Source organism: Echiichthys vipera (assembly GCF_963691815.1).
Source record: "Echiichthys vipera genome assembly, chromosome: 2".
NCBI lineage: Eukaryota > Metazoa > Chordata > Actinopteri > Perciformes > Trachinidae > Echiichthys > Echiichthys vipera.
This window is the reverse complement of record NC_139827.1, coordinates 19,448,834-19,475,171: the sequence shown is the minus strand read 5'-3', so window position 1 is coordinate 19,475,171 and position 26,338 is coordinate 19,448,834. Positions and strand designations below refer to the sequence as shown.

The 26,338-nt window shown below is 43.4% G+C and overlaps 1 protein-coding gene across 5 annotated transcripts in view; it reads left to right on the top strand.

The window, feature by feature from the left end:
- dlc1 (DLC1 Rho GTPase activating protein) overlaps nucleotides 1–25,894 on the top strand; it is an 87,254-nt gene extending 61,360 nt beyond the window's left edge. For 2 of the 5 annotated variants that reach the window (XM_083931290.1, XM_083931289.1), the window contains exons 6-18: nucleotides 6,892–6,963; nucleotides 8,937–9,033; nucleotides 10,072–10,135; nucleotides 12,521–14,187; nucleotides 15,628–15,807; nucleotides 17,335–17,494; nucleotides 18,512–18,719; nucleotides 19,330–19,546; nucleotides 19,978–20,092; nucleotides 22,224–22,439; nucleotides 23,465–23,682; nucleotides 23,796–23,969; nucleotides 24,101–25,894. In XM_083931290.1, coding sequence (XP_083787416.1) covers nucleotides 6,892–6,963; nucleotides 8,937–9,033; nucleotides 10,072–10,135; nucleotides 12,521–14,187; nucleotides 15,628–15,807; nucleotides 17,335–17,494; nucleotides 18,512–18,719; nucleotides 19,330–19,546; nucleotides 19,978–20,092; nucleotides 22,224–22,439; nucleotides 23,465–23,682; nucleotides 23,796–23,969; nucleotides 24,101–24,200 — 3,488 coding nt within the window. In that variant the 3' untranslated portion in view covers nucleotides 24,201–25,894. Of the gene's footprint in view, nucleotides 1–246; nucleotides 549–6,891; nucleotides 6,964–8,936; nucleotides 9,034–10,071; nucleotides 10,136–12,520; nucleotides 14,188–15,627; nucleotides 15,808–17,334; nucleotides 17,495–18,511; nucleotides 18,720–19,329; nucleotides 19,547–19,977; nucleotides 20,093–22,223; nucleotides 22,440–23,464; nucleotides 23,683–23,795; nucleotides 23,970–24,100 lie in introns of those variants that run through there. The other 3 variants (XM_083931293.1, XM_083931292.1, XM_083931291.1) reach the window with 3 other exon arrangements.
- The last annotated feature ends 444 nt before the right edge of the window (nucleotides 25,895–26,338 follow it).

Sequence of the window (26,338 nt, the reverse complement as noted above, 5' to 3'; positions counted from 1 at the left end):
GGAAGACGAAGATAAACAAGAGTTACAGAACAGAAGAAGAACATAGTTCACACACACACGCTGTTGTGACATGATAATTGTTACTTATTTCCTACACACGGTGATCTGAGCGGTCGTCCTGAGCGGATCCGTGTGTGTCTCCAGCTTCTTATCAGGTGGGGAGAAGCGGAGCGGGTGGAGGTGGTGGGGGTGGAGCCACGGTAGAGTTGCCCATTCCTAAAGCTTGAATCACACTACTCTCCATTCACATTCCTGCCAGGGACCGCTTCATTCAGGGGACTCGCATCGGTGGAGAGGATTTGGAAGGATCGTGTGTGTATCGCAGTCAAAACCAAATTAATAATCATGGATTTACTGTCTACAACGAGCAAAGGACGACCGCAGCCGACTGTACAGTTTTGAGTTTTCTGTCCGCTGGATCTATCATGCGGGCTTCGTCCTAACAGCGGAGCGGACCTGACTGCGGACAGTCGCAGCCTGCCGGGGCGCAGTTTGGTTTTATGCTGAGGCTAATCAAGACCGAGACATTAAAACAATGATATTAACACGTAAGTCAGCTCCGTGATTTACCTTGAATAAATTATGTTTGATGTTTTTAAGTAAAACAAAAAGTGCCCATAAATTCAGGCGTTTTTTCTTTTTATCTAGGAGTTGTATAGTTTACTTACAGGGATAATCAGTGTGTTTATTTGTAGTTAATTGTAGTATTTAAGCCGCTGTTGGTTGGTTTGAATTTCACATCCAACTAAAAGACTCTTTAAGTCGTCTTTACGGCGCTGCGCTGGGGGCTGTCAGATAAGAAACCCAGTGCCTCCGGTGTGTGTGTGTGTGCCTTTTGCCTGACTCTCAGCCTTTTGCTAAAGTTAGGGGGGTGAATATGAGGTGGATGTTGTGGCTGTATAAAAATCCCCGTTCTCAGCCCTGTGCTGGCAGGCTCCACTTGATTTGTGGGCTTTGGCCCTTTTGTCTAAACTGTTTTAACTGTCTGTTCCAACACACACACACATGGATCCTTATCAGTTGACCTCAGGACTGGAAGAGATATGAGCAGGTTTCAGCTGAGCCATAGAACCACTGAGAACGTGCTCAAAGACACTCGGACATCATGATTGGAGCTCACTGAACATTACATACAGTAACTAATAACACAGATAGTGTATGACACTGATACTTCCACACACACTTATTGAGTGACTCTTTGAATCACGTTATTGTTTTTTTCACTCACTATTTCTACTGAATCTCTTTATTTCTTTCAATCAGGGATGGGACTAGATGTTTTTTTAGCAGACTGATGTTTCAGTGGTTGTGTTGGGAGAAGAGAAAATGAAGGAAACACACTTCATTGCACTCTTTGTGAAACAGGAAGTGGGCTGGGGCCTTATCTGAAAGGTTTGTGTCCAGCTGGCACACTGTTTTCTTCGTACCCTGTGAGTAGACACATTTGTTAGTTTTTGCTGTTACCTTCCCTCCGCGGAAGGTAGGCTGTCCTGGGATCTGTTTATGAATGGATAACTATCAAGGGGAGTTGGGGGCTGGGGGGTGGATGGGGATCCCTGGCAGGTAGGCTGCCATCCGGCTGTGGAAAGCTTATCAGAGGATTTGAATGTGCCCGGTCACCTGATCTACGGTTAGGGCCCTCTGTGGGAGCATAAATCTGTCATCAGGGAGCACAGAGGCCTGTGGGGTTCGCTCTGCTGATGATCAATCTGGGCCAGCTGCGTGTTTGCATGCGAATGTGTCCGTGTGTCGGTGCCTGTCCCCGTAGCTGGAATGGACCATTGGTAGTAAACCTCATCATTCTTTGGTGTGTGTGTGTGTGTGTGTGTGTGTGTGTGTGTGTGTGTGTGTGTGTGTGTGTGTGTGTGTGTGTGTGTGTGTGTGTGTGTGTGTGTGTTTGTGAGAGAGATGGGGCATAGCTTGAGGCCAGCCAGATGGCGATATTCCTGGCATCGTCTCACTTAGCTAACAGCCAGACCTTCTCAGCAAACACCAGCTGTCTAGACCGTGGAATCACAAAACATGATACTCATCAGGAGGAAAATCTGTTATCACTCGTCTTTTGCATTCCAGTAAAGTGCTGAAAGGTATGTTACACTGGTCATGCATAAGAGTTGTCTCCAGTTGTCCCGATGCTATAATACCGATCTAAACTGTTAAGGACATTGTGATCGTTCATGAAATAGTTTGACAAGAAAATGTCAGTATGTCAGAATCAGTCAGTAACACGTCGTTTAAGTTCATGGACACATCAAGGTGTTTGTCCTTTGTCACCTTGTTTGCATGAAGGACAAACATGGGCAGCATCCAGGCTCCTAGCTTTGCTTGTAGTAGATTACTGCTGAGCCACAGAGTCTGGTTTATCACATCACCTGTCTGGACCCACTTCGCAGCTCCTTCAGAAATGAGCCGTGGAGATGAGATCTGGAGTTGATAAAAACCCTCTGCCTGCCTTTTGGGCTCTTTTAACATTGGCACTTTCAGAGCAGGCGATGTTCAGATAATTCTAGATAAGCCACCGCAATTCACAACATTTGTTAGTCCAGCATTTTTCTTAATCTGCCAACTTCAAAGCCCCTAGTCCCAGTAGTGATAACCGTATTCAGACTCTTGACTTCCAGGTTGCCATGAATGTAGCAAAGTCTTTGAGGTAGGGGAGCAGCATCCTTTGTTTGCTAGCCGCTGACAAACTCCCACTGGAGCTGAGCGTTCAGACTCGGGGCCAAGCCCGATCCCACCGCCTCCTGCGATGGAGGGAAACTTCGGCCGGGCAATTGTGAGAATTTCCTGCCACAGGAAAGGAGAGAAGAGAAGGGGTGAGCAGAATTAAAATAAGCAGAAAGAGCAGTGGAGACAAGGGTGAAAGCAGGAAAGAGAAGAGCAAAGAAAAGAATGTGTTGGATAATTTTAGAAGTAGATACCGCTGGGCAGTGAGTGAAGCTTAATCCTGACTGTTAGTTCACCAGTTCAGCTTTTGGCCGAAATCCAGGAGAAAAGCCACTTGAGATTCATATGAAATCTCTATTAGCATGTTATCTTCTGTCAATCGCTCTTATCTTTCTTTCCCACTGAGCGTCTCACTGGGTTGTTTTTGCTCATGCACATCAGCCAGAACTAGTGTGTTGCTATTTTTTTCATTCCAACTGAGATGATGTGTCCGCATTTCTGTCCATAGAGTAATATATTTAGTTTAAAATGTGTAGATTTATTCCGTGTAACTTGTCCTTTTGAGGCCGGTTCAGTTTTAGCCACAAATCAATCTGTCTCTCTGTCCAACCTGATGGACATGATTCAGACATCCTGTGTGGCCACGACCAGAAGTCCTGGTCTCTGCTCAGACTCATGTACTAACCTATATCCAGCAGTTTGTATGTTTGTCGTCTGTCCGAGGGCCAACCAGGCCACAACCAGAGTCAACGATCAGTTGACCAAACAGAAGAAAGGTTTGGTTTAGCAGAAGGTCAGAAAATGACTTGCTAATGTCAGTACTTTGTGTTGCTCCTGTAGCTCGTAGCCTGAAGTCACTGGGGTCAAAATGAAAAAAGGATCAAACTTCTTGTGGACTGATGTGTATTTTGGAATAACTACCTTTACCAGCACTTGCTTTTACCCCTAAGAGTTGTTACTACATGGAAACAGAATTTACACTGCACGTGTGTGAGTGAGTGTGTGTGTGTGTGTGTGTGGGTGTGTGTGTGTGTGTGTGTGTGTGTGTGTGTGTGTGTGTGTGTGTGTGTGTGTGTGTGTGTGTGTGTGTTTGTGTGTGTGTGTGTGTGTGTACTGTAGCATGATTAATTTGCTAGTAGTATTTTCAGCACCGTAGTTGGCTTTGAAACGTTGGTGCTGGCCTGACTCCTCTCATATTTGTAATCTGTTGTACTTCAGCCAACTTGGCACATGTAGACTGAATATCACCATCATTATCAAGGTAGTGTACTTCAGTTTTCTGTTTGAGGATACCTCAGTTATCAGTATTTCTCAATGTCACATTTGAGTGAGTGCTTGTTGTAAGACATACATTTGTCCAGCGTGGCTTTGTAGCTGTCTTTAGCCATGAGGACGTTTGGTAAGCACACACAATCACCGGAGCCAGTGTTTGTCTTGGCTGCCTCCCCGCCTATTATCTAGCCAGGAACAAACGAAGGCAGGGCCTTACAGTCCTGTGGTCTGCGGCCACTGCAGCGCCGCTCGGCTTTCTTCCTGTGAGGGAAGCAGGAAGAGGAAGTGAGGTAGTTCCCTGGCGAGGACTAAGGAACTAGGTGGACAGAGAGGGAAGAGAAAAAAATAAAATACACCCTCGAATCCCAAGTTATTGAAGCAAACAGAAATATAAAGGAGTAGGCATGGTGTTGTAGAGGGACATTTTTTACGATCCTTGGATTTTCTTTTAAACCTCTTTTATGGCTTTGTTGATCCAAGTTTTTTTTAAATTCGAGATGCATAAGACTGTATGTGTGTGCGGCTATTGTTAGGTTGTTTGTGCCAGATGCCCCATGCCCCTGTCCACTTCCTGCAGCCAAACAAAAGATAGAAACATTTTCTTGCTCTATTCTGTGATTGAATGGACACAATGCGGCGCAGTGGCAAATATTATTCAGTTTTATCCATCCGCAAGGTGAATACGGTTGTCATTATTTTGCTTCCAAAGCACACCAAGATCACATTATGTCACTGTAAAGTAGATTTGACACACATTCCCAATGGGGTGCGTCACTGGATAGCTTCCCTCCAAAGGCACTTAATGGATCCCATAGCCTTCTTTTTCGGGGTTTGGGGGTGGAAAGCTAACCACGTGTTTTGTATGTCTAATTTGCATTTCAATAGCTTTACTGTCTTTTGAGTGGTTTGTCTTTAAACATGAGGTCAGTCTTTGCAAACAGACACAGACTTGCGTGTGCACACAGTCTCACACGTAGATACACAAGCAAACACAAGAATCTCTGGCTCTATGCAGTGCTTGCTTTCAAGAATGTCGGTGTAATTATCCCTCAGTTCCTACGTCCCTCTGGGTTCACTGCGCTCCAAAAATACTAGGCTCAACACACCCACCCAACACAAAGCTTCTGAGTCATTTCACATACACAAGGAAAAGTAGAGATAATTTGTCAAATAAAATCAGTGTTAAAATGTTTTATTATTGTGTTATTTGACACTTGGGTGCATGCTGGTGTCACACGGGTTGCTTCAGGAGTGTTGGCCCCTGCAGTGGCAGAGGGTAGACCCTGTCTCGGTCGTGTCACACCTTGTCGTTAGTGGGTTTGTCTGCCGTCTAGGCTTGTTGTTGGTATGTAAATGCTCGTATATGGTTGGGTCCAGACCCTTTGCAGCAGTAGTCTTCTTCCAACCGGGCTGTCTGTCTGTCTGACAGTACTTTATTGTTACTTTTGTCCACATCAAGTCAGTTTAATGTTAATGTCTCCCTTCTTTGACATTATTTTTCCACATGTATCTTTGTGTTATCTCTCCATAGCTGAAAAACCGCCAGTCTCTTGTCTGGCACAGTCCGTCCTTTTATGCTCCTGTTCTTGAGTTTGAGCTGAAGAAAATATAACAATTCATTGGTATAATTTAGCCTCGAAATGAGGCAGAACTGCTGGTGTTTTGAAGATAAAATAAAGTACTCTGCAGCTCTTTACCATCATTAGCTCAGTCACGCTCAGCCAAACATAGGACCCCTACTAAAAATGTAGAAGGCATCACTTATGTCTAAATGCAAGGACTGTAAAATTTGATATAAAAACTTTTGACTATCCTGACGAAGTGTTATTGTACATCCTGTTTAATGAGAATAAAGATTAATTAATTCCCACACACAGACCTCACATTTGTAACAGGATTAGCAAGTATGTAGCTTTCATGTTTTGCAGTCATTCTTTATGTTGACACTTTCATCCAACCAGAGTCTCTTCCTGCCTTTGTTCCACCGGTTTGGTTTACAAGTTTTTCTCAGGGTTGTGCTAGATTTGTACTTGCTGTCATTTCGCTAAAGAGGACATTGTAAAGTCTGATCCTTAGGGCCTGGAGACATGTTTCTGTCTGTCTTCCCTTTACAAACTGCTGGCTGTGGGGGTGACGGAGCAATTGAGAAGGCTGGGGTCTGGGCAGCCATTTGGCATATGTCAACTAAAGGGCTTTCACAGATAATTGGGAGACATCACTATGGCTCCTCTAACACAGTGGACCTTAACATTCAGTCAGTACTTAGCACAACAAGTCTAAATGTCACACCTTGTGTTTAAAGGGAGTTATGGAGGACGTTGTGTCATGTTCCACCTAAGTAATGGCATTGATGGACACTTGAGCAACATGCAACTGATGTGTATGTAAAACCTTTTTGTATGTGCATCTTAATTAACAAAGACCCTTGAAATATTCCATATTGGCATCATGAGGTAACAGAATAAAACATCTTATGCTGTCAAAAAAAAATCAAACCCAGAAAACAAACAAAAGCATTTTAAAACATTAAAATATACCATTAACAGCATATTTATATCGATGCATGGGTAAAGGCTCCTCACCGATGTTTGCTTTTGGAGATACCACTGCCTTACCTGAATAAGGAGCTTAAGTGGCACACACTTGGTGTGTTAGGGGGTTAACACAATTTGCACGAATGATGCTTTGAGCTCTAGGTTTAGAAGCATGTGAGAGGAGAGTGACTAAGTATGAGATAGCTAATAAGGTCAAGGGGTTCACATTTGATAAGCTGCTAGTATGTTGGAGTGTTCAGTTCCAGAGTTGTGACTTACTTTGATATTTTTGACAGGATAACCTTTTTCTAAATTATGTTTCAATTGATGCTGCTGATGTTAAAAAGCTTTTGGATTTAAGTGTGTCCAACAACATCTAACATGCCTTTGTTTTCTTCTACCTTTTTCTCTCCCGCAGAGATTGAAGCCAAGGAGGCCTGTACCTGGCTCCGGGCAGCAGGGTTCCCACAGTACGCCCAGCTTTATGAAGGTAAGGACCCCTGTGAGACACCCCACCCACTCTCTCACCCTAATAGTGAAGATACAAAGTTGGTATGAGAAAGCAGGAATGGAAGCATAATCAGACTCAGATTTTCAAAGTTATATTGTTACTTCAGTGAGAATTTTATTGAAAAGATGTTATTTTTACCACATTGATGGTTGCAGGTTGAAAAAAAAATCTTAACATAAGTCAGTTAGGCAGCTCTAATAAAACGCATTTTCATCAATTTTAATTAAACTGCAATATGTAAAAAGCAAAAAAAAAGCCAGAATTTGAAGTAGAGTGAGACCTCTTCTTGCAGCTCACCCTCTCCTCTCTCTGCCAGGAGCCAATAGGAACGCGTCATGGTGTAGATTTTTTAAAGCTTGAAAACAGAGCCAAGAGGCGGTGCAGAAATCTAGTTTTCTCTCATAACACTTGAATAACAATATGATGAAATATTATTATGTCGGGGTTTTGTTGTCCAACAATGCCAAAAATAAACTGCATACCCCCGCTGTAAATTGAGATCACATGTGTATAGAAAACTTCTTTGGTAATTTCCAAATGATGATGTTTAGCTCATGTAGAAGACATCTGTGTCTTTTGTCAAGCACACAAAACACCAACATGCACACTTGCGCCTGTGCATGCATACATACCACACACAGGATAACATTCCTGAGGAGTAAGGGGTGTGTTTTTCCTTAGCACCAGTGGTTGCTTTGCTTTATGCAAAAAAAAGCCACATAAACCATAGCACACTGTATTCCAAACATTAACTATCATGTTACCTAACCTACATAGTAACTCTTTGAGGACCGAAGGTCTTTCTGACCATGTTAAAATCAACACAAAAACATGTTATCTTTACCCTTTAAAGTTACTCATACAATGACATGTGGTTGAGAAAGAATGCTTTGCCTGACCCCCGAGCTTTAAAATACACACTCACCAAAATACATCAAACATTCTTTACACTCCATATACGTAGCTTCTCTAACGATATTCTGGCATGCCACGGGCACACCAGTTGCTCTTATGTAACTGCAGTATGATGACAGCAGGACCAAGCTGCCATTGTCAACGGACCATTGCTTGTTGCCACTTAACCGTGAAAGGTTTCCTATTTGAACGGAAAGCTTATTGTGTTTCTACACACAGGTGATGAGGCTGTTTTTATACATACACGCACAACACCACAAAAGTGCAAACCACAATCAGTCACTGTGCAGATTCCACACCCTCGCTGGTTTGTCGCTCGTGGCGGCTCCACACAAGTAGGAATTTGTGCCGATGCATGACACATTTTTCTTTCCCTTGTATCCGTGGGACAATCTCTATTGTCTGTGCTGTCAAGACTATTGCCCCACTAAAGATAAGCAGACTGATAGACTCGACTTAGTACAGTAGGCTGAATGTGCCGGCCTCCCTTGAACAGCATTTTCTTATCAACATCGCCCCCGGGGTTTTAGATGAGAGATTCCCATTTTGGGTTGGGTCAGTGCATTCCAGAAACATCTTCAAATCCGTCCATCCATCCCTGTACCAGACTGCTTAAATATACTTTGAGTTGAGGCACACCTTAACTGTGCACCATTACTAAAGCCGGGTGAATAAGTGATCCTCATAATGAGGTAGACTAGGGAGAAAGAAGGAGAAGTAGAAGAGGAAGTGGGACCTCTGAGCAGCGGTGGAGTACCTATTGTCATTCTTCAATCAATCCCCTGTTCACTCCCTGTGTGCTCCACATCCCCCCTGCCTGTCGGGTCTGAAAGCTGCAGCTGTGTTTGTTTGGTCGGCTAAGACGCTACTTCCTCTTTTAGCTTTTCATCAAGGCTGGAAGGGGGAGAAGGTGGGACGGAAGGCCCTGGTGGGTGTTTGAGTGGGTGGGTGTTTTTTAAGGGCCAGGGATTGTATCTTTAGTTTTTATCTGCACACATTGATCCAATCAGCGGCAGGGAGATGCCCACACTAATCAGACTCTCTCTGTTTAGATGCCCAGTTTCCTATCGACATCTCTTCAGTCACTAGAGACCATGACTTCCTTGATCGGGACGCTATTGAGGCTCTCTGCAGGTGAGATTACAAGTCATACTGAACCTCTCATACATCTTTTGATGCTATGCGCTATTCTTCCTATTCTTTCTCTTCTGCAATCTCCCCCCACCCCACCCCACCCCTCCCAAATAAACCCCATGAGGGCACGACTTCAAAAGGAGAGCTTTGGAAAGTTGCCGATGAGATGAAAGAATGACACGATAAGCACATTGGAGCCATGCATTGTACCTTTTCCTCTCTCCATTAAGTTTTCTTTGTCTATATCTCACTTTCTCGTTCTTTTTTCTGATAGTGCGCATATCTTGCTTCTACCTTTCACTGCTTGATGCTAGAGTCACGCGATGCGTACCCATAACTGGGGAATACATGGTTTTAAAGCCTTGATTATATGTATTGTATGTGAAAAAGGGCGGTAAGTACCATCCGAGAAGGTTGGCATCCCTGCAATATTAATTAGCATATGATGAGGATGTTAATGGCTCTTTAATGAAGTCGCCTCCTTCATCAAATTACAACTCTCAGTAATAAACCACAGCAGGTTTCCCTCCATACATCTGGAAGCTATCATCTCAATGTCTCCGCTCTTGGCAGCCTTTCACTCCCCTCCCCACAACCCCGGCTATCCCCCAGTTCCCACCCCTTTATCTCTCCATTGTTACATGATCTGCTCTAAGAGCTCTCTAGAGGGTGGAGCCCACCACCACCACCACCAGCACCCTCTCACTCTTCTTCTCCAGGTGGCCAGGGGGATAAGCTTTCTGTCCCCTCCCCAAGTTTTCGTCACCACTCCAGCAGATTTCATTCTTCACGCTCTCTCCTTTTCTGCCTCCCTCTCGTTCTCTTCCCGCTCATGTGGAGATCCTTCAGCGGCTCATTAGCCAGCCTGGGTGTACCCGAGCTACCCCTCTGTCTTTCTCTTCCCTTTCTCTGTCTTTTGTCCTGTTTCATCCGTTCTTCTTTTATACATCCTGTTGGTGAAGAGAGGTTTTGTGTTTTAGGAAAGTTTTAATATTTTAAATAAACCAATGTTGCATGTTTGTATTTTTGTTTTTGCAGGAGACTGAACACCCTCAACAAGTGTGCTCTTATGAGACTGGAGATATCACCACAAAGAAAAAGAGTAAGTGTTCATGCATGCACATTGACTCCATGCCTTTCTGAAAAGCCCCTTTACAAGTCACCTCAACCACAATCGAATTCCGTCACCTTAACCATAAGTTCAGTCTTGGCCACAGGGCGAAGCTGTGTTTTCTCTCATCTGTTTTAATGAGAAGGCACCTGTTTGGTTTATTTCTATATCAAGTGGGCTGTGACGACCCTAGGGGGAAGGAGGGTAGCTTTAATGTCTAAATGAAGGGGTTGCATTCACCAGGACCTCCCCCTACTCAAGGCATGCTCCCCTTCTTTCTCAAATACTTCCTCATACTTCTGGCTCACCATAAAAGGAATTAGTACGCTGCTTTTGTGGCAGCAGAACCATCCACCATACATCTCCTGTCCATGATCACCCGAGCAAGGGTATTTGATCGAATGCAATATGGATGTTTTTAAGTAGCAAGATAAATTTAACTCCTTCAAATACCACACTCTGACATTTCACTTTCGAGGATACAGGCTTCTTGGAAGGAAGGAGGATAACTGTGTAAATGTCCCAGTTTTAGATCATATGGTTTCAAGTAAACTAGCCTACACTGAGTTACACTAACACTTTGTGACAGGAGTTGCTCCGTTTTAAACAAAACAACGTTAATTCCTAAATGGCCTTAAGTGGTACATAGTAACATCCTTGTTCTGTGTGTGGTGGTATTCATTAGGATGACCCTTTCTGTGTCACCTTTCATTTCAGGAGTCAACAAGACTAAAGGAGTCAAAGAGGTTATTTGCCATCTTTGTGGGATGACACCCCCCTCCCCTTAGACTTCCTAGGAATGCATTGATCTCCTCATGTCTTAACATTCCCCCTCTCTTAAATTTCCATCTCCCTGTTGCTCATTCTCCCTGGCTTGTTCTTTCTCTCTGGTGAAGTGTCATAATAAGTAGTTTTCATTCTGCAGACTCCTTGTGCCGTTCAAAGCGCCCATCGTTGCAGTGAATGCTTTGGTGGTTTGATGGTTTTGAGGATAAGATATCTCCACGGTGTTGAAAAATGGCTGACGCTCTATTGGCCAATCACTGCTCTCTATGACGTTATCTCACATTCCAACTAACATAACATGAGAAAAAAAGCCTGACAAAGTCACAAAAGCCTCTATTGTCCTCTTTGAATCCTTAACTTTCTTTTAAAAAACTGTACATAGCAGGGATAGATTATACTTTGTTCATTAAAACATGGAATTAATAATGCCTGTATGTGAAGCCCATGTGAGCAGTGGAAATAAAACACTTGCACTCAGCTAGTCGAACGGGGATTTGATAATTTTTCTACTAGTCTTTTTTCTATTCTAAACTGCAAATTTCATTGTATGTTTGTAAAGGGGGTTCGGATAATTGCTTAACCTTTTTTGTGTTTTGGTGAAATCATATTATAGAATGTCACAGTTTAGCTTCTGTGTGTGCGTGTGTGTGTGTGTGTGTGTGTGTGTGTGTGTGTGTGTGTGTGTGTGTGTGTGTGTGTGTGTGTGTGTGTGTGTGTGTGTGTGTGTGTGTGTGTGTGTGTGTGCGTGCGTGCGTGCGTGCGTGCGTGCGTGCGTGCGTGCGTGCGTGCGTGCGTGCGTGCGTGCGTGCGTGCGTGTGTGTTGGTGTGTATTTGAAAGCGGGCGTTTGTCTCTGTCATTAGTCATTGATAAGGAATAATGAATTGACAGTAGCAGTGTATCATTGATGCTGCACATGCACAGACAGAGGGGATAAAGACTGTAGGGGGGATGACCCTAGTCTGGCCGGCTGTACTGTGAACTATGGGGGTCATAATGGAATTTACTGAACTCCCTCCAGGGCCTGAGACGGATTAACCAAACTGGGGGAGGTGTGTGCATTAAGTGAAGTTGCATGTGCACAATATGTGACCCAGTGATGGTCACTTTTTTTCTTTGTCTTGTGCATGTATTGTCCATGCAGTCAGGAAGTGGCTGGATCCTGTTTACTGACTGATCATGGGTATCTTTGCTTCACCAAGTCATATGCTTAACCACAGCACCTCAGGTTAAGATAAAGTTATATTTAACCAATGTTACGTTATGTTATACATCTTAAAAAGGTTCTTGTGTTGTGAAGGCATTTGACAGCCATCATATAGCAGTATATTTCCTATAGTTTACAGGTGAATAGAGAAATGAGAACAGAAAGTGAATGCACACAAGGCAAAGTGCAAGTGCAACAATTATAAAAAAAATGAATTCCATAACCCAAGAAAGTTTCCTGGACCAAGGTGAGGAATGTTGGAAAAGAAATGGAAAACGTAGCGGTGCATAATGTCCTCTAATGGTTTCTCCTCCCTTTCCTTTTTCCATCTCTTCTTGCTATTTCTTTCTCCCTGTCCCCTATCCCCTCCTTCTACCCTATTCAGAGCGAGGACTCCGATGAAGATGAGCCTTGTGCCATCAGTGGCCGCTGGACCTTCCAGAGGGACAGCAAGCGTTGGTCCCGTATGGAGGAGCTGGAGGTTTTTTCCACACTGCCCGCAGACGCTAACCCACCCCCATTCCCTAAGGACCAAGTATCCCAGAAAGGCAAGCTCACCCTGAGTGAAGGTAATAGTTCTGAGAGCGTGCTGACCGACCTCAGTGAGCAGCCTGAAGTCGGCTCCATTCACAGCAGCGGGAGTGTAGGAAGAGGAGAAGAGAAGAGCCATGGCGCCGCCCTGACAAATGAATCTGTACCTGCTGGTGCCACTCGTGCCAGCTCTGTAGCTAGCATGTGTTCGTCCTCGGGCACAGGCGGGTCAGGATGTGCTAATGAGGACTCTCTGTCTGATGGGATGCCTCCGTCGCCCCTGGAGACACTCGGGCAGTTCACCTTTGATGTGAAAATGGGTATGGGAATAGGAGGAAGTCTGGACAGAGGAGGTGGCAGCGGCAAAAGCACACGCTCTAGAGCAAAGAGCTTCCTCAAGAGGATGGAGAGTCTGCGGCTGCGCAGCGGCACCTCCTCCAAGAGAAAAAAGAAGGGGAGCACCAGTGGAGGTAAGATAGAAATCAGTGGCCCTGTCATCAAAGAGGGTCTGGATGATGACAAGCTGCGGAGCCTCAACTGTGTGGACATCTCCAGTATCAACCTCAACCAAAACCTCAATCACCACCGCAATCCCACTCAGACCATGACACTTAACCGTAATCGCTCTGTATCCTACTCCACTCAGACCAGCAACGGCAGCACTGGAAGCACTGGGAGCAGCCAGTCTGAAGCTAGCAGTGGAAGTGCGGTAAGCACACCGAGCCCAGTGACTCGCGCTCGCAGCCACAGCATAGCTGCAGGCTCTAGTAAGAGAGGAGGAATGTATTTGGAGGGTTTTGATCCTTTCAGCATCCCTCAACAGGCTTCAGATCGACAGCCAAAACCCCCACCCAATTCTGCCCCACCCATCCCCTGCCAAGCTAGTAATGGGATGACAGTCGATGAGCAGAACCGCAGGAACAACGGCAGTGTTCGAGACAATAGCAAACAAGCGGAAGAAGAAGAAGAAGAAGAAGAAGAGGAGGGCATGATCTACTTCTTCTTACCAGAAGGTCACAAGCCCGGAACCTTCCCCAAAGCCCTGCAGGACGGGAGTTCACGCAATACCAATGGGAATGATAACGGGAACTCCGTGGTCCTCAGAGGGCGGCAAAGTAGACGCCAGCATCGTTGCTCTTCAGGCTCTGTCGACAGCCGGCTCAGTTTTTATGACAACGTCCCCTACACCGAGAGGGACGAGGAAGCAGAGGAGGAGGAGGGGGATGAACGCAAACTGGAGCAAGTGCTACAACATGTCAGCGGGCTGCAGCGATTCGTGAATGCCTGGTCAGAGGCTGCGGCCGGCGAAGAGGAGGAAGAGGAGGAGGACGAAGAGGAAGACTCAGATTCAGCACTTGACTCAGCCTCCCCGTGCCCGTCCTCTCCTCTGCAGAACCGGCTGGAGGAGACGGAGAACGGAAGCGACCAAGACAGCACAGGAAACCCGCTGGGAGAGGGAGAGGAAGGGATGAGAGAGAGACGGGATTCCGGTGTCGGGGCATCTCTAACCCGAACCAGCAGGTCAGTAAATCTAAACTGTCTTCTTACTCGTGTGCAAGTCACATTGACCCGCACCCAACCCACCTCTCGACCTGGGTCAATGAGGGTCAGTCTACCCTGGTTAACCCTTTCTTACACAACATCCACTAGGGTTGGGACGATATGCTTTTCTACAAATTTGATACTTTGATGTTGATTAGATATCTATTACAATAAAGCCAAAGTATTGCGATTCGATATTATGATTTATTGCGATCTTTGTTTTCTTTTTTTAACTTTTTTCATTTTCAGCATGTATGTAGTCAGAGATAACTAGAAGTCACCACCTATATAAGTATTCAGGAATGTAGTTATTCCAAGGTACAAATATGGGACATTTACTCGGGAATATCTCTAAAATCGATACAGTAAAAATGTCTGAGTTGAGTCTGTATTTTTCAGTCATTGTCATGAATATTTTTTCCAACAACAAAAAAATCTAATAATAAAGACATTCCCCTCATAACTTAGTGGTATTCTATTTTTAATTCATAGGGGGAACAGGTAGATATAATCCTATTTATCTCATTTCCATATATTTTGTATAAAACTAATTTTATTTTTACGGAAAGGGTCACACGTGTCTCTTTCCGTAAACTTTATCGAGTCTGTCACTGCTCTCCCTGTCAGTTCTCTCCGTCAGCTCGATCTAGGCCTTTTGAATGCATTTAGTATACTGTAGCTATGGATGCACAGTTGTAGCATCGGCTGATTTGACCACAGAGATTCTAGTGACGGCAGGCTTGACCGCAGTCTAAAAAGATGGGGGCTCATGTCAGCTGTATTACCGTTACAATAGTCTCACATTGCCAGTCCTGCCTCGCCTGCCTTTTATAAAACTTTTTGTCCTACTTTTTGCTTTTTGGGTGAACTGATGCTTTAACAGCAACTATAATTTGAGCAAACAGGCACACGCTTTTAGTCGTCTTCTGTAAAACTCCTGCCAAACATTACCTAAATGCATGGAAAGCTCAAGGACAACAAAACAATAGAAAGACAAACACTGAGGCATCAACAAAAAAAAGAGTTCACCCTAGAAAGTGACAGCAGAGGATAAACAGGGGGACACGCTGAGACTTCTCTTCTTACGTAATGGTGCTGGATAGTCTCTGGAATGCTGCTTCGTCTCCATGGGGACTGTTGTTGTTGCTCCAGGAATCCACAAGCAGAGTTACATTTGGGGGGGAGTACAAGTTTTTAATCTGTAAGACAGTCTCTTGATTGATGTGTACATAAATCCCTGTAATCCCTTAACTGCACATAAAGCTACAAATACTATGTGTGGCTTTGTGTCATCTAAGTTTATGTGTACACAAAAGCATGACGTAGATCCCAAGAGTTAAACTGCTCTTCTTTTTTTTTAATCGCGTCTCACATCTCAATTTGTGCTCTCTCCTTCTCCTCCGTCTGTACGTACCCCAGACCGCAGAAGCTCCGCTGGCCAAGCTTCCAGAACTCCCATCGGCCCAGCATGGCCTCGGCCCAGCTCCAGATCAGCTGCCAGTCTGTGCTACAGATGAATCTGCTCCAGAAGCTCTCCCTGCTGCAGCTTACAGCTTTGCTGGAGAGACACACCCCTACAAACAAACATGGCTTCAGCTGGTGAGTGGACTGGAGGAAAATTAACTTCTTGTGGAAGAGGACTTGTGGAGTTTTGAGAAGGGGATTTCGTATGGCTGATATTTTTAAGCTTGTTTTTCATTATGCATCTGGCTAATTGTTCCTGATAAGCGATGCCCTTGAATTTATCCATTCAGCCCCTCCATCCACCCAAAGGCAACCTCTTCATCTGCAGGTTGTTGTATAGCGGGTGACGGCTGTCCACAGAGGTTGGGTTTCACATTTTTTTCCCAGGTCCCGTAATTGCTGGGAAGGGGTGTACATTGTCTTTTTCTCAGCGGGGCAATAACAGCAGTTCACAAGCACAGCGTTACAAGAGCTGGAGGCTGGAAAGATCTGTCCTCAACAATTATCCCTCCACCACTACCTTCTCTCTATCACTTATAGCTGCTCATGGTCATGGCACCTAATATCTTACTCTGTACTCTGTACTCTGTCTCGCTCCCAACATTAATACTCCCTTCTCTTGTTTTCTCGTTTTTTCTGAAGTCAAATTACAGGGAAAAGTCTATTAGGTAATCTGATAGGGAAGCCCTTAAGGCAATCAGTGCAAAATATAAGTGATGTAAACAAGCCTTAACCTAGAATGACCTATTTTTGACATCTGAAAGCCGGTGAGGAAACTTAAGGGAGATCTTGTGATTTATTCTCTTTATCTTCTACCTGAAGCCTTACTTGGACAGGAGTAGAAGGCGTTATGCCAGTCTTATGACAGGCCGAGGCTCACTGAAAGACAGCAGCCACTTGTCGGACACTTGAGGAGCATAACATGCTCCCTTTCAATTTTTCCCAAACTGTGGTTCTGAGTCTTGTGAACGGCTGCTTTCACAAAGACCAGCTTGTCCTGAGTCACACATTGTGTCTCTCTGCTAAACACACTCACACCCATGCAGATAGCTACACAGCCGTAAATCTGTGGGTGCATTCTTGTGAAACGGTCAGAGCTGCATGTTTCAACTCTGGGGTTTGTGGTTATAGACTCAGTGTTCACTTGCTCGCAAGTGCGCATGTGCACACACACACACACAGTAACAAAATGAGACAGACACTTCGTGCGGATGTATAACACAGTGGGATCCTCCCCTTTCGACACCTGTCTGAACATCCTACTCCCCCACTCTATTTCCCCTCACGCCGTCTGTCCACCCTTCTCGTAAACCTGGAGACAGGCTTCTACAGCCGCCTGGTTTCCTCCTAGAACACACATAAAACACACCCACGCGTTTTGGTAGCATTCTGAATTAAACTACAAGATTGTGACAAATCCATTTTATGACAAATGCCTTTTGTGAGTCAATCAGTATGTGTTGTCTTCTCCCGTAGAGGTGTTTATTGTAAGATATGCTGATTACTAAATACGTTCTTCATATGAGACCTAGTAGTAAGAGTAAAGGCATGTCATAACATCTTTGACCTGTTTAAAGAAATCGTTTTACAACTGAATTGCTAAATTCATGTCGATATGTGGCAGATATTGATGAGTTTTCTTTTCTTGTGTGTATGTTGCAGGGCTGTGCCAAAGTTTATGAAACGGATCAAGGTGCGTGACTACAAAGACAGGAATGTGTTCGGTGTGCCACTACAAGTCATCGTCCAGCGGACAGGCCAGCCCCTCCCTCAGGGAATTCAGCAGGCCATGCGCTATTTACGCAACCAGTGCCTGGACCAGGTAACATAAAGTACACAAATAAACACACATATATGGACAGATGTACTGTATATATATATATATATATATGTACACGTATATACAGTATATACTTGTGCATATTGCAGCGTACATATTGCGCCAAAGTTCTTGTCTGTCTGTCATTTGGCTTTAAGTATGGTTTTCAGTTCCCACAGCCAAAAGGAAAAGCTTTTTCTTTAAGGTGCTGGAGTTACATTATATTGTAATTCTAGGACATCTGCAATCAGTCGAAAATTCATCCATGATTTTTTTCACTTGATGTTACATAAGATGGACTAGTGAATCAGAAAAAAATCCTACCTAGTCAGTATGTATATACATATACGCTGAAGCGTGGAGGTCTGGAAAGTGTGCATCTGTTAAGTCACCTGTATCTGTCTGTTTAATCCAGAGACATTACGAAAGATGTACCTTTGTGTGCTTGTGTGAGTACATCATAAAGGAAAGAAAGAGGGAATAAGGGGAAAATAGCTAATAACGAAAGGCTAAACAGAAGACAGAGTGATGGTCTTCTTTTCAAAGCAGGACAAGGCGCCTCTGTATGGAAGTGGTGAAAGCTTCTGGAAAATATTCAGACCGGACAAGCCAATGGTCTTTTCTCTTTTCAACCCCAACATTGCCATTTTATACAGCCTTAAAAGGCCAATGATGAGGTCCTACACAACATTCAGTACAAGAATGCCAACTGGGCCTCATGGGATCTTCTTGTAAATACAGTCAACAGGATCTGCTGTGATGTAACTGTACTGACTGTAAGCCCTGGATTTGGGGATAAGTCAGGAATATTATTTTTCAATGATAAGAGCCCACAGCTTTAAAAAGACGTTTGTGCTCTGGGCACATTAATCATTTTTGATACGCTTTAATAATAGAGTCTGACTTTGCACTCATGGTGATACTGAGACTAATAAGGGAATTAGAGTTAAAAGCTGACTTCTCAGGCCTCTATATATGTGTGTGCATGATGTAACTCTTTGTCCCTCACTTTTTGTCCAGGTGGGTCTTTTTAGGAAATCAGGCGTTAAATCACGTATCCAGGCTCTTCGTCAGATGAACGAGGCGAGCGGAGCTGACGGGGGAGGAGTCAACTACGAGGGCCAATCGGCATACGACGTTGCGGACATGCTAAAGCAGTACTTCAGAGATTTGCCAGAACCCCTGCTCACTACCAAACTGTCTGAGACCTTCCTCCAGATTTATCAGTGTAAGAAAACACACACACGCACATTCAAATTATAAAAAAAATCTTGTTGATGTTGGACAGCCACATGGACAACCACACATCTGTAAGAGGATTGCATGGTACACAAGATGGTATTGTTTGAGAGCTGCAGCTGCTTGCCTGCCATTGAGCAAGAAATTGTGAAACCGTTCAAAGTAAACAAAGAGATGGGTGCAGGAAATATCTGCGGAATGAGGTGATATATATGATTGGTTCATCCCTCTGTGATTCAATGTTAACTTGGACATCCTCTCGAGTTCAGTTCCTTTATGATTCTAATAGCTGCATTAGGAACTGTTTATATAAGGTGAAACACAACCAGCACTGTGCATGAAGCATAGAGTAGATACACACACACACGCGCACACACACACACACACACACACGTGTCGGCTTATATAACACACGGTCGACACAGATCCCATCGTAGCTCAAACCTGGCAGGCGAAGGGGAGCCCTACACAAATTCCTTCCTAAGTTAACCAACAGACACGAAAAAGATGACATCATGTAGCATGCCAGCGGTTATTAGTCATTTTCTGCATATAATGTTAAAAAATCGAGCCATGACATTCACCCTTTTCCTCTCCAGACATGCCTAAAGAGCTCCGTCTGCAAGCAGCGCGTGCCGCCGTTCTGCTCCTGCCTGACGAAAACCGCGAGGCGCTGCGGACGCTGCTCTGTCTGCTAAGCGACGTGACGGGCAGCGTGTCTGAGAACCAAATGACTCCCACCAACCTGGCTGTGTGCCTGGCCCCGTCCCTCTTCCATCTCAACACCCTGCGCCGCAAGGAGAGCTCCTCACCAAGGTGTGTATCCATGTTCGTGTGTACCTCTACACCACAGTAATCAGCTCATTTTAATTATATCGTTGATTTTATTTTGATTGCCCTCACTGACACAGTTATTGTATTAGTAGCTTGCATAACATGTAATATGCTGTACATTCTCAAAACAGGAAAGGGTCAATCTAAAGAAACAAAAGGGCAGGATACTGTAGATGGAGGATAGAGAAGAAAAGGGGAGGAAGGGAGAGAGACAGAGGAAAATAGCAAGGTTACATAAACATATTTTCCTGATAAAAACACATTTTGTTCCTTCTTTAGCTACAGGAGGGTCATATAGGTATACACAGCAAAACTTGTTCTTTCTCTGCCCTCTCTTACACCCACTGTCTTGATGATGGATGCGGTTACTAATCTTGTCGTCCTCTTTTTTTCCTCTTCTCCCATGGTCAAAGGGTGATGAACAGGAAGCAGACACTGGGAAAGCCAGACCAGAGAGACCTGAATGAGAACCTGGCTGCAACTCATGGCCTGGCACACATGATCCAGGAGTGCAGCAAACTCTTCCGGGTCAGTAGTTAACAACACTGGGGCTGAATGTGAACCCCGACTTGGAAAACTGCTCACTTTTACAGTTAAAGTTGGCATGAAAAGAGAACGCTCAAGAGGTCACATACAAAGATGAATTCATAATGCTTTACTGGTTGATATATTATCATCATCATCATCATCAAACCTTTATTTAAAAGGGCCATTGAGAGCAAACTCTCTTTTTCAAGGACGCCCTGATTACACTACGTATAAACAAAAAAATAAAATAACATTATAAATCAACAATTATACAACAAACAAGCCAAAGATATTAACAGAAGGGATAACAAAAATTCAAATAAAAAAATCATGTATTTACACTGCCGTATGTCAGACAGAAGGGCTTTAAATTGATAAAAAGGGATAAACATTTACCAATTTCTGCAGATTGTTCGACTTTTTAAGAGCCACTTTTCCCAACCTCAGTCTTGGGACCTGGTGCAGTGTGAAAATTATCTATAGTTGAGAAGACATGTAAAATACCCAGGTATAGTTCCAAGAAGTCCTTTGTAAATAAATACAGTGTTGTTCTCTTCTCACTGCTAACGACTGCCACCCAACTCTATCATAAAGTAAACCGGTCAAGACAGATGGCCTTCCCCCATAGAGCTGGGTCTGTTCGACGTTCCTGCCTGTTAAAGGGAAGTTGTTCGTCGCCACTGTGTGCACAAGATTGCTGGATTCATCCTATATATAATAACTATAATAATAAGTACTACTTTTATTAAAGATAGTGTGACTCACTCTGTTGCTACTCACTGGGGAATTGTCGGGTCTCTGTAAATCATAAATGAGTTACAGAGTGTGGTCTTTACCTACTCTATATGTAAAGTGTCTTGAGATAACTTTGTTATAATTTGGCACTGTAAATAAAATTGAATTGATTTGAAGTAAACAACAATGTGTCCTAAGCCATCCCCAGTTATGAATCTAAGAACAGAACAATAGACTGGGTTGAGAGGTTTAAGAGTAGAGATTGTACAATGCATATAAATAACATCACCATAGTCCAAAGAAGATATAGAGCTATATATGTGGCAAACTGCCACTTAAGTGGATGAAGGCGTGTTTTCTGAAAGAATGAATGTCACCTCTGGCTCACTGTGTCAACACCTTGTGTCCTGTAATCAAACATAAGTCCCAGTTTCATAACTTACCTCTCTGTAACCACTTAAACAAAACTTGAGCATTTGTAAACAAATAGTCATAGTCCCACAAACCCATGATTCCGCCCCATCCAATTTGTTTCTCTGTCCGCAAGAAGCATTTGAATGGATAAACAGGAAATAATCAGCAAACCACACTATCACTGATCCAATTTTAATCCCATTCAGCCTAAAACGTCAGTCTATGCAGCGCACGTCTTCTCTGGCATGCTACAGGAAATGCTAAGAAGCTGCATACTGTGGGTCATTAGTGTTACGTTTTATTAGATTGCTTCCTGACTTCCCGTCATGGTCACATCACACAAGAAGTAAACTCAGTTACCTCCCAAATTATTTGCTTTTAATTAGATTTCTATTTTATGGTGGGGGTTCATAAATGGAGGATGACCTATAAAATAACTGACTGTAATTTGCTTCCATTTCAACAAGCCATAACTTATCTAATTAAAATCATTTTCTTAGCCTGTGATATTATTAGTGTTCAATTAAACCTGAAAGATGACATAAACAGAAGGAGGAAGAGTATTAAATTGAGCTTGGCAAACAAGGAGACGAAAAGAGGAGGGTGTGTGTTTCCATTGTTTATTGTTTTGAATCCTTATACAAGTTACACTTTAATACAATTTCCCATTAATTAAGAGGATTAATGTCATCAGGGTGGAGGTACCTGACAAAGTTGAGAAATAGTGCTGATCACTCTTAATATCAGGACATTTATAACTTAGAGAAAGATCCCCTCCAGACATGTTTATAGACAAAAAAAAATACTCTGCCTTATCTGATATGGTTTTTATACAAATGAGCTCAGTTAACTATTTTAAAAGTCTTGAATCTACTCCTTTTCTAATTGTCAAATCAAACACATTTTACCATCATGCACCTCCAGCAACACAATTGAAAGGTAAGGCCCGGCCCCTCATTGTCCTTCTCCTCCTTTCCCACAGATCCCAGAGGAGATGAACCGCTGCAGGAACTCCTATGTGGAGCAGGCGCTGCTGCCGAGGCGCTTGGAGGACCTTGCGGGCGAAGAGGCCGGGCACGGGGGTTACAGGGCCTACCTCCAGGACAGCCTAGACGCCCTCCTCAAAGATGCCAAGGACAAGTTTAAAGGTTACGACAGCTGCTCCACGCCTGAGCATGCCGAGCTGGCCTACAGGAAGGTAAGCCCCACTTGTTTTTTTCTTCAACTTGCATTTTAGAAAGAAAAAAATACTGCCTTTTCACACGTTATCTTTTAAGTCTGTTTTCTGGCTGCTTTCGGTGTGGATTCGTGAACAATGACTTAGTGAGAGAGAAAAAAACTGATCATTAAAACACCTCTAGTGTGTAAATAAGCCACCATTGATGAAGCACCCACCGTCTTTCAACTATCTGTGTTTCCTGTCCTGTCGTTTCCTCTTCGTGTCTGCCTCTCCCTTTCTCCTGCTTCTCTAAAGATCGAGTGGAAAACCAGCAGTTAGGGTTTCCTGTATAGAAACACATCCGTGTGAAACTGGCCTGGCCCTTGGCTTCTCATTCCAATCCCTGTACTGGACTCTTTCCCAGAATGACATCAGCTTGACATAGACACACACACACACACACACACACACACAAACATACACACACATACAAATATACACAACCTCTCGATTATCCCAGGCCTACATTTCCTGTGTCTAGTGTGCATGGGCCCTGAGGTTATCTTTTCTCCAGTTTGAGAGTCACAAGGAGCAGAGTGCTCTTTATCATCTGATGGCAGAATGAAGCAGCTGATTCGGCTAAAGGGCATTGGGAGGTTTTGCAACACAGCCTGACTGTTGTGCATAAAAAGATGGCTGGAATTCCACTTCTAATTTCTGTAAATATGACTAATAAGATTATCCTAAGGGAAGCTTCCAAACACTCGTGTAAGGCACATCACTTGGGGTCATATAAGATATGGGATTTCAAGTACTCACACTGTGACCGATTTCGATAAAGGTCTATCTTATCATTCACGTATCCATGAAAAATTTTGAGTCATGAGTCACAATGTCCCTGGTGTCTGCCCGACTTGGGACATTTGTTTCATGTCATTCCCAATTTATCTCTCCCCCCCCCCCATGTCCCTCCTCTCTCTCTGCTTTCAGCTATCAAATAATATTATCATTTTAAAAAGAACCTCATGTTAAGTTTTTGGGTCTTTCTGTGCATTTTTCTCCAGATGCACGATGGCTTTCCACTGCGGCTGTGGAAGGTGACCGTGGAGGTGCCTGCAAGTCCAGAGGAGGTTCTGACACGAGTGCTGCGTGAGCAGGGCTACTGGGACGAGGACCTACTCGAGAGCCGGGTGGTGGAGACCCTGGATGAGAGGACGGAGGTCTACCAGTATGTCAGGAACATTATGGCTCCACATCCCACCAGAGACCACCTAGTGCTCAGGTAGACATTAGCCTGTTTTCCTTTTCTTCCTCCCTGTGTCTCACTTCTTTTTTGATGTTCTATTCTGATTTAATGTTGCTATCTTAATCCTAACTCTGTACTCTCTCTACCAGAACATGGGTAACAGACCTGCCAAAGGGAGCGTGTGCACTTGTGTGTACATCTGTGGACCATGAAGGCGTACCTGTTGTAGGCGTTCGTGCCAATGTCCTCACCTCACGCTACTTCATCGAACCCTGCGGAAGCAACAAATCTAGACTCACACATATTTCCAGGAACGACTGCAGGTGAGTGAATGACTGACAGGAGTAAAGACAATTTGGGAATTAAATGAAGTCCTAGTTTTGTGGTCATTCAATGTCTTTAAACTGGTGACTCAATGGGCTAACAACATGTCTTTTCCTGTGTTTTCTTTCAGGGGTCGTTTTCCAGAGTGGTACAATAAACTCTATGGACACTTGTGCGCTGCCGAGGTGGCACGTATACGTGACTCATTTACCGTGCCCATGGACAAATGAGAAAGCATTGTGCAATTTGGGCAACAGTAGACTCAACAGCTCCTTTGGATTGTAATTTGGATCCTACAGAGGACCAAAAATTACTCATTCCACCCATTCCGGCAGAGAGATACAAGGGGTCCAAGCCTCCTACCTCTCCCATTTAAAGGACAAATCCTGGATCCCAGACTGAAGGACTTTTTTTGCTCTGATTTTGTTAAAACAGACTGATGTTATCACTTAAAACTGTTCCGTCGGGGCTCTAAATGTGCTGCCAAGAGGACTCATGTCACACAAACATGTATCTGGGCCAAAGGACATGATGTCGCTGATACAGGATGCAAGGTTTAAACTTTATCCAAAGGGTGTTATTGCTTCTGAGAAGCAAAGGGGGCGTGAGTGTGTGCGCGTGAGTGTTCAAAGCAGCAAACGGTAAATAAATACATTAATATTCCTCGCGCCGGTTTCCAGTGACAGCATAAAGTGTACATACAATATTCTGTTCACAGTAATGGTTCGTGTCTGTCTTGTGTCACCTCTGTCAATGTTTTCTGTTACAGCAAGGCACAAGAGGAATAGTAGACAATATTAGGTTCAGTTGATTGATGAATCCATGAGTGAAGAAAGATGAGAATGTGCTGGTAATATGCAGAGTGAGTAGAGACAATAGAAGGGATATAGTGAGATGACAGGTCGCTCATAGTAGGGTGTTGGTGTTTCAGTAGAAGAAGGCGAAGACAGATGAGAATCGGTGGCTGGCTCACCAAAAAGAAGGAACCATCAAAGAAACGGCCGCATGTACTTGCATACAAATAGATCAATTTGTTCTTGAAGGTATGGGCCGAATTAGTTGCTATGCTAGTGATAATGCATAGTGCAAAAAGCTGATTATTCAACAATAAGATCTTAAAAGGAACTGTTTTTGACTGAGGCTCAGTGTTAGAGATGTTGCATATTTTACAGGATCACACCAGCAAAGCTAAAGTCTAAGACCGATAGAGCCACAATAATGGACCAAATATGGAAAGAGCTAAAACAAGTAGCTTCCACATATTGAGCTTTTCTTCCCTCTTAAAAGTAAGAGGTAGTGTTATTAAGAGCACAGTCAGTTCACTTGTTTTTGTTGTAGGCCGGACATCACTTGTATACATTTAGAAAATATTGATTTCACAATTATTTTGACGTACATGAGAACAGAAAACTGTTCTAACTTGCAACAGTAACCTCTGGCTAGTCCTGTAAAAGATGAGAAGTAAACAGAGAAAATGGTCCTTTTATAAAGGTGGAGATTTTACAGGTTTTACTGTAAAGAAGAGGGCGGATTGAATGTTTGTGTGATTTCAAAGGAAGGAAAACGATCTTTGCCTAAGCTTCTTTCTCTGTACTGTTATGTCAGTCTTTAAAAAGAAGTCCTCATAACCTTCTTCATTCATAACACGCTTCAATCTGAGGGCGCACATTTTTCGTGTCATATGATTAATTCGCTAAAGCCATTGTTCATATCATAAATGTTCGTACTTTTAACTGTCTCTGCCAAATAATAACGCATGACAATTACAGTTAATTTAAAAACAAATATATTTATACCTCAGATATATGTTTGTTTTGTATCATACCATCTTATTTTATTTTATTGTAAATGTTAAGCTCTGTGTTACAGAAATGAATAAATGTTTTATCTTTTTTATTAATATTATTTCTGTACAGGTTAATCAAAGTGCACTATTAAATGTATTAAGATAAAAAAAAAGTTTAATTTGTCATTTGTTTACAACACAGATTCTCAGTTGGATCCCTTACAAGATAGAGCGTATACTGGGGGTCTAGTGCGGGGGGGTCATAAAGAGGATTTATCATTTTTCAATCATATATCGAGATATCCTGAAACAATTAAGTTGTCTGAATTGATAATGAGCACATACTAACTTAAATTTCTCCAAAAATCTGATGTGAAATGGGAAGGAAGGAGGGATGTAAGGTAAATAATTTCAAGGTTGCAGTTCTGTTTTGACCAGCAATGCGATTTACAAACTGGACTCCAACCGGCAAACCAGGGCCAACGGACTAGTTTGAAGTGCATTTTCGGACAGAGAGAGAACAAGAAAGTGTTTCACTGTTAGTGCATACATAGGCTAAATGAAATATGGATTCTGATTATT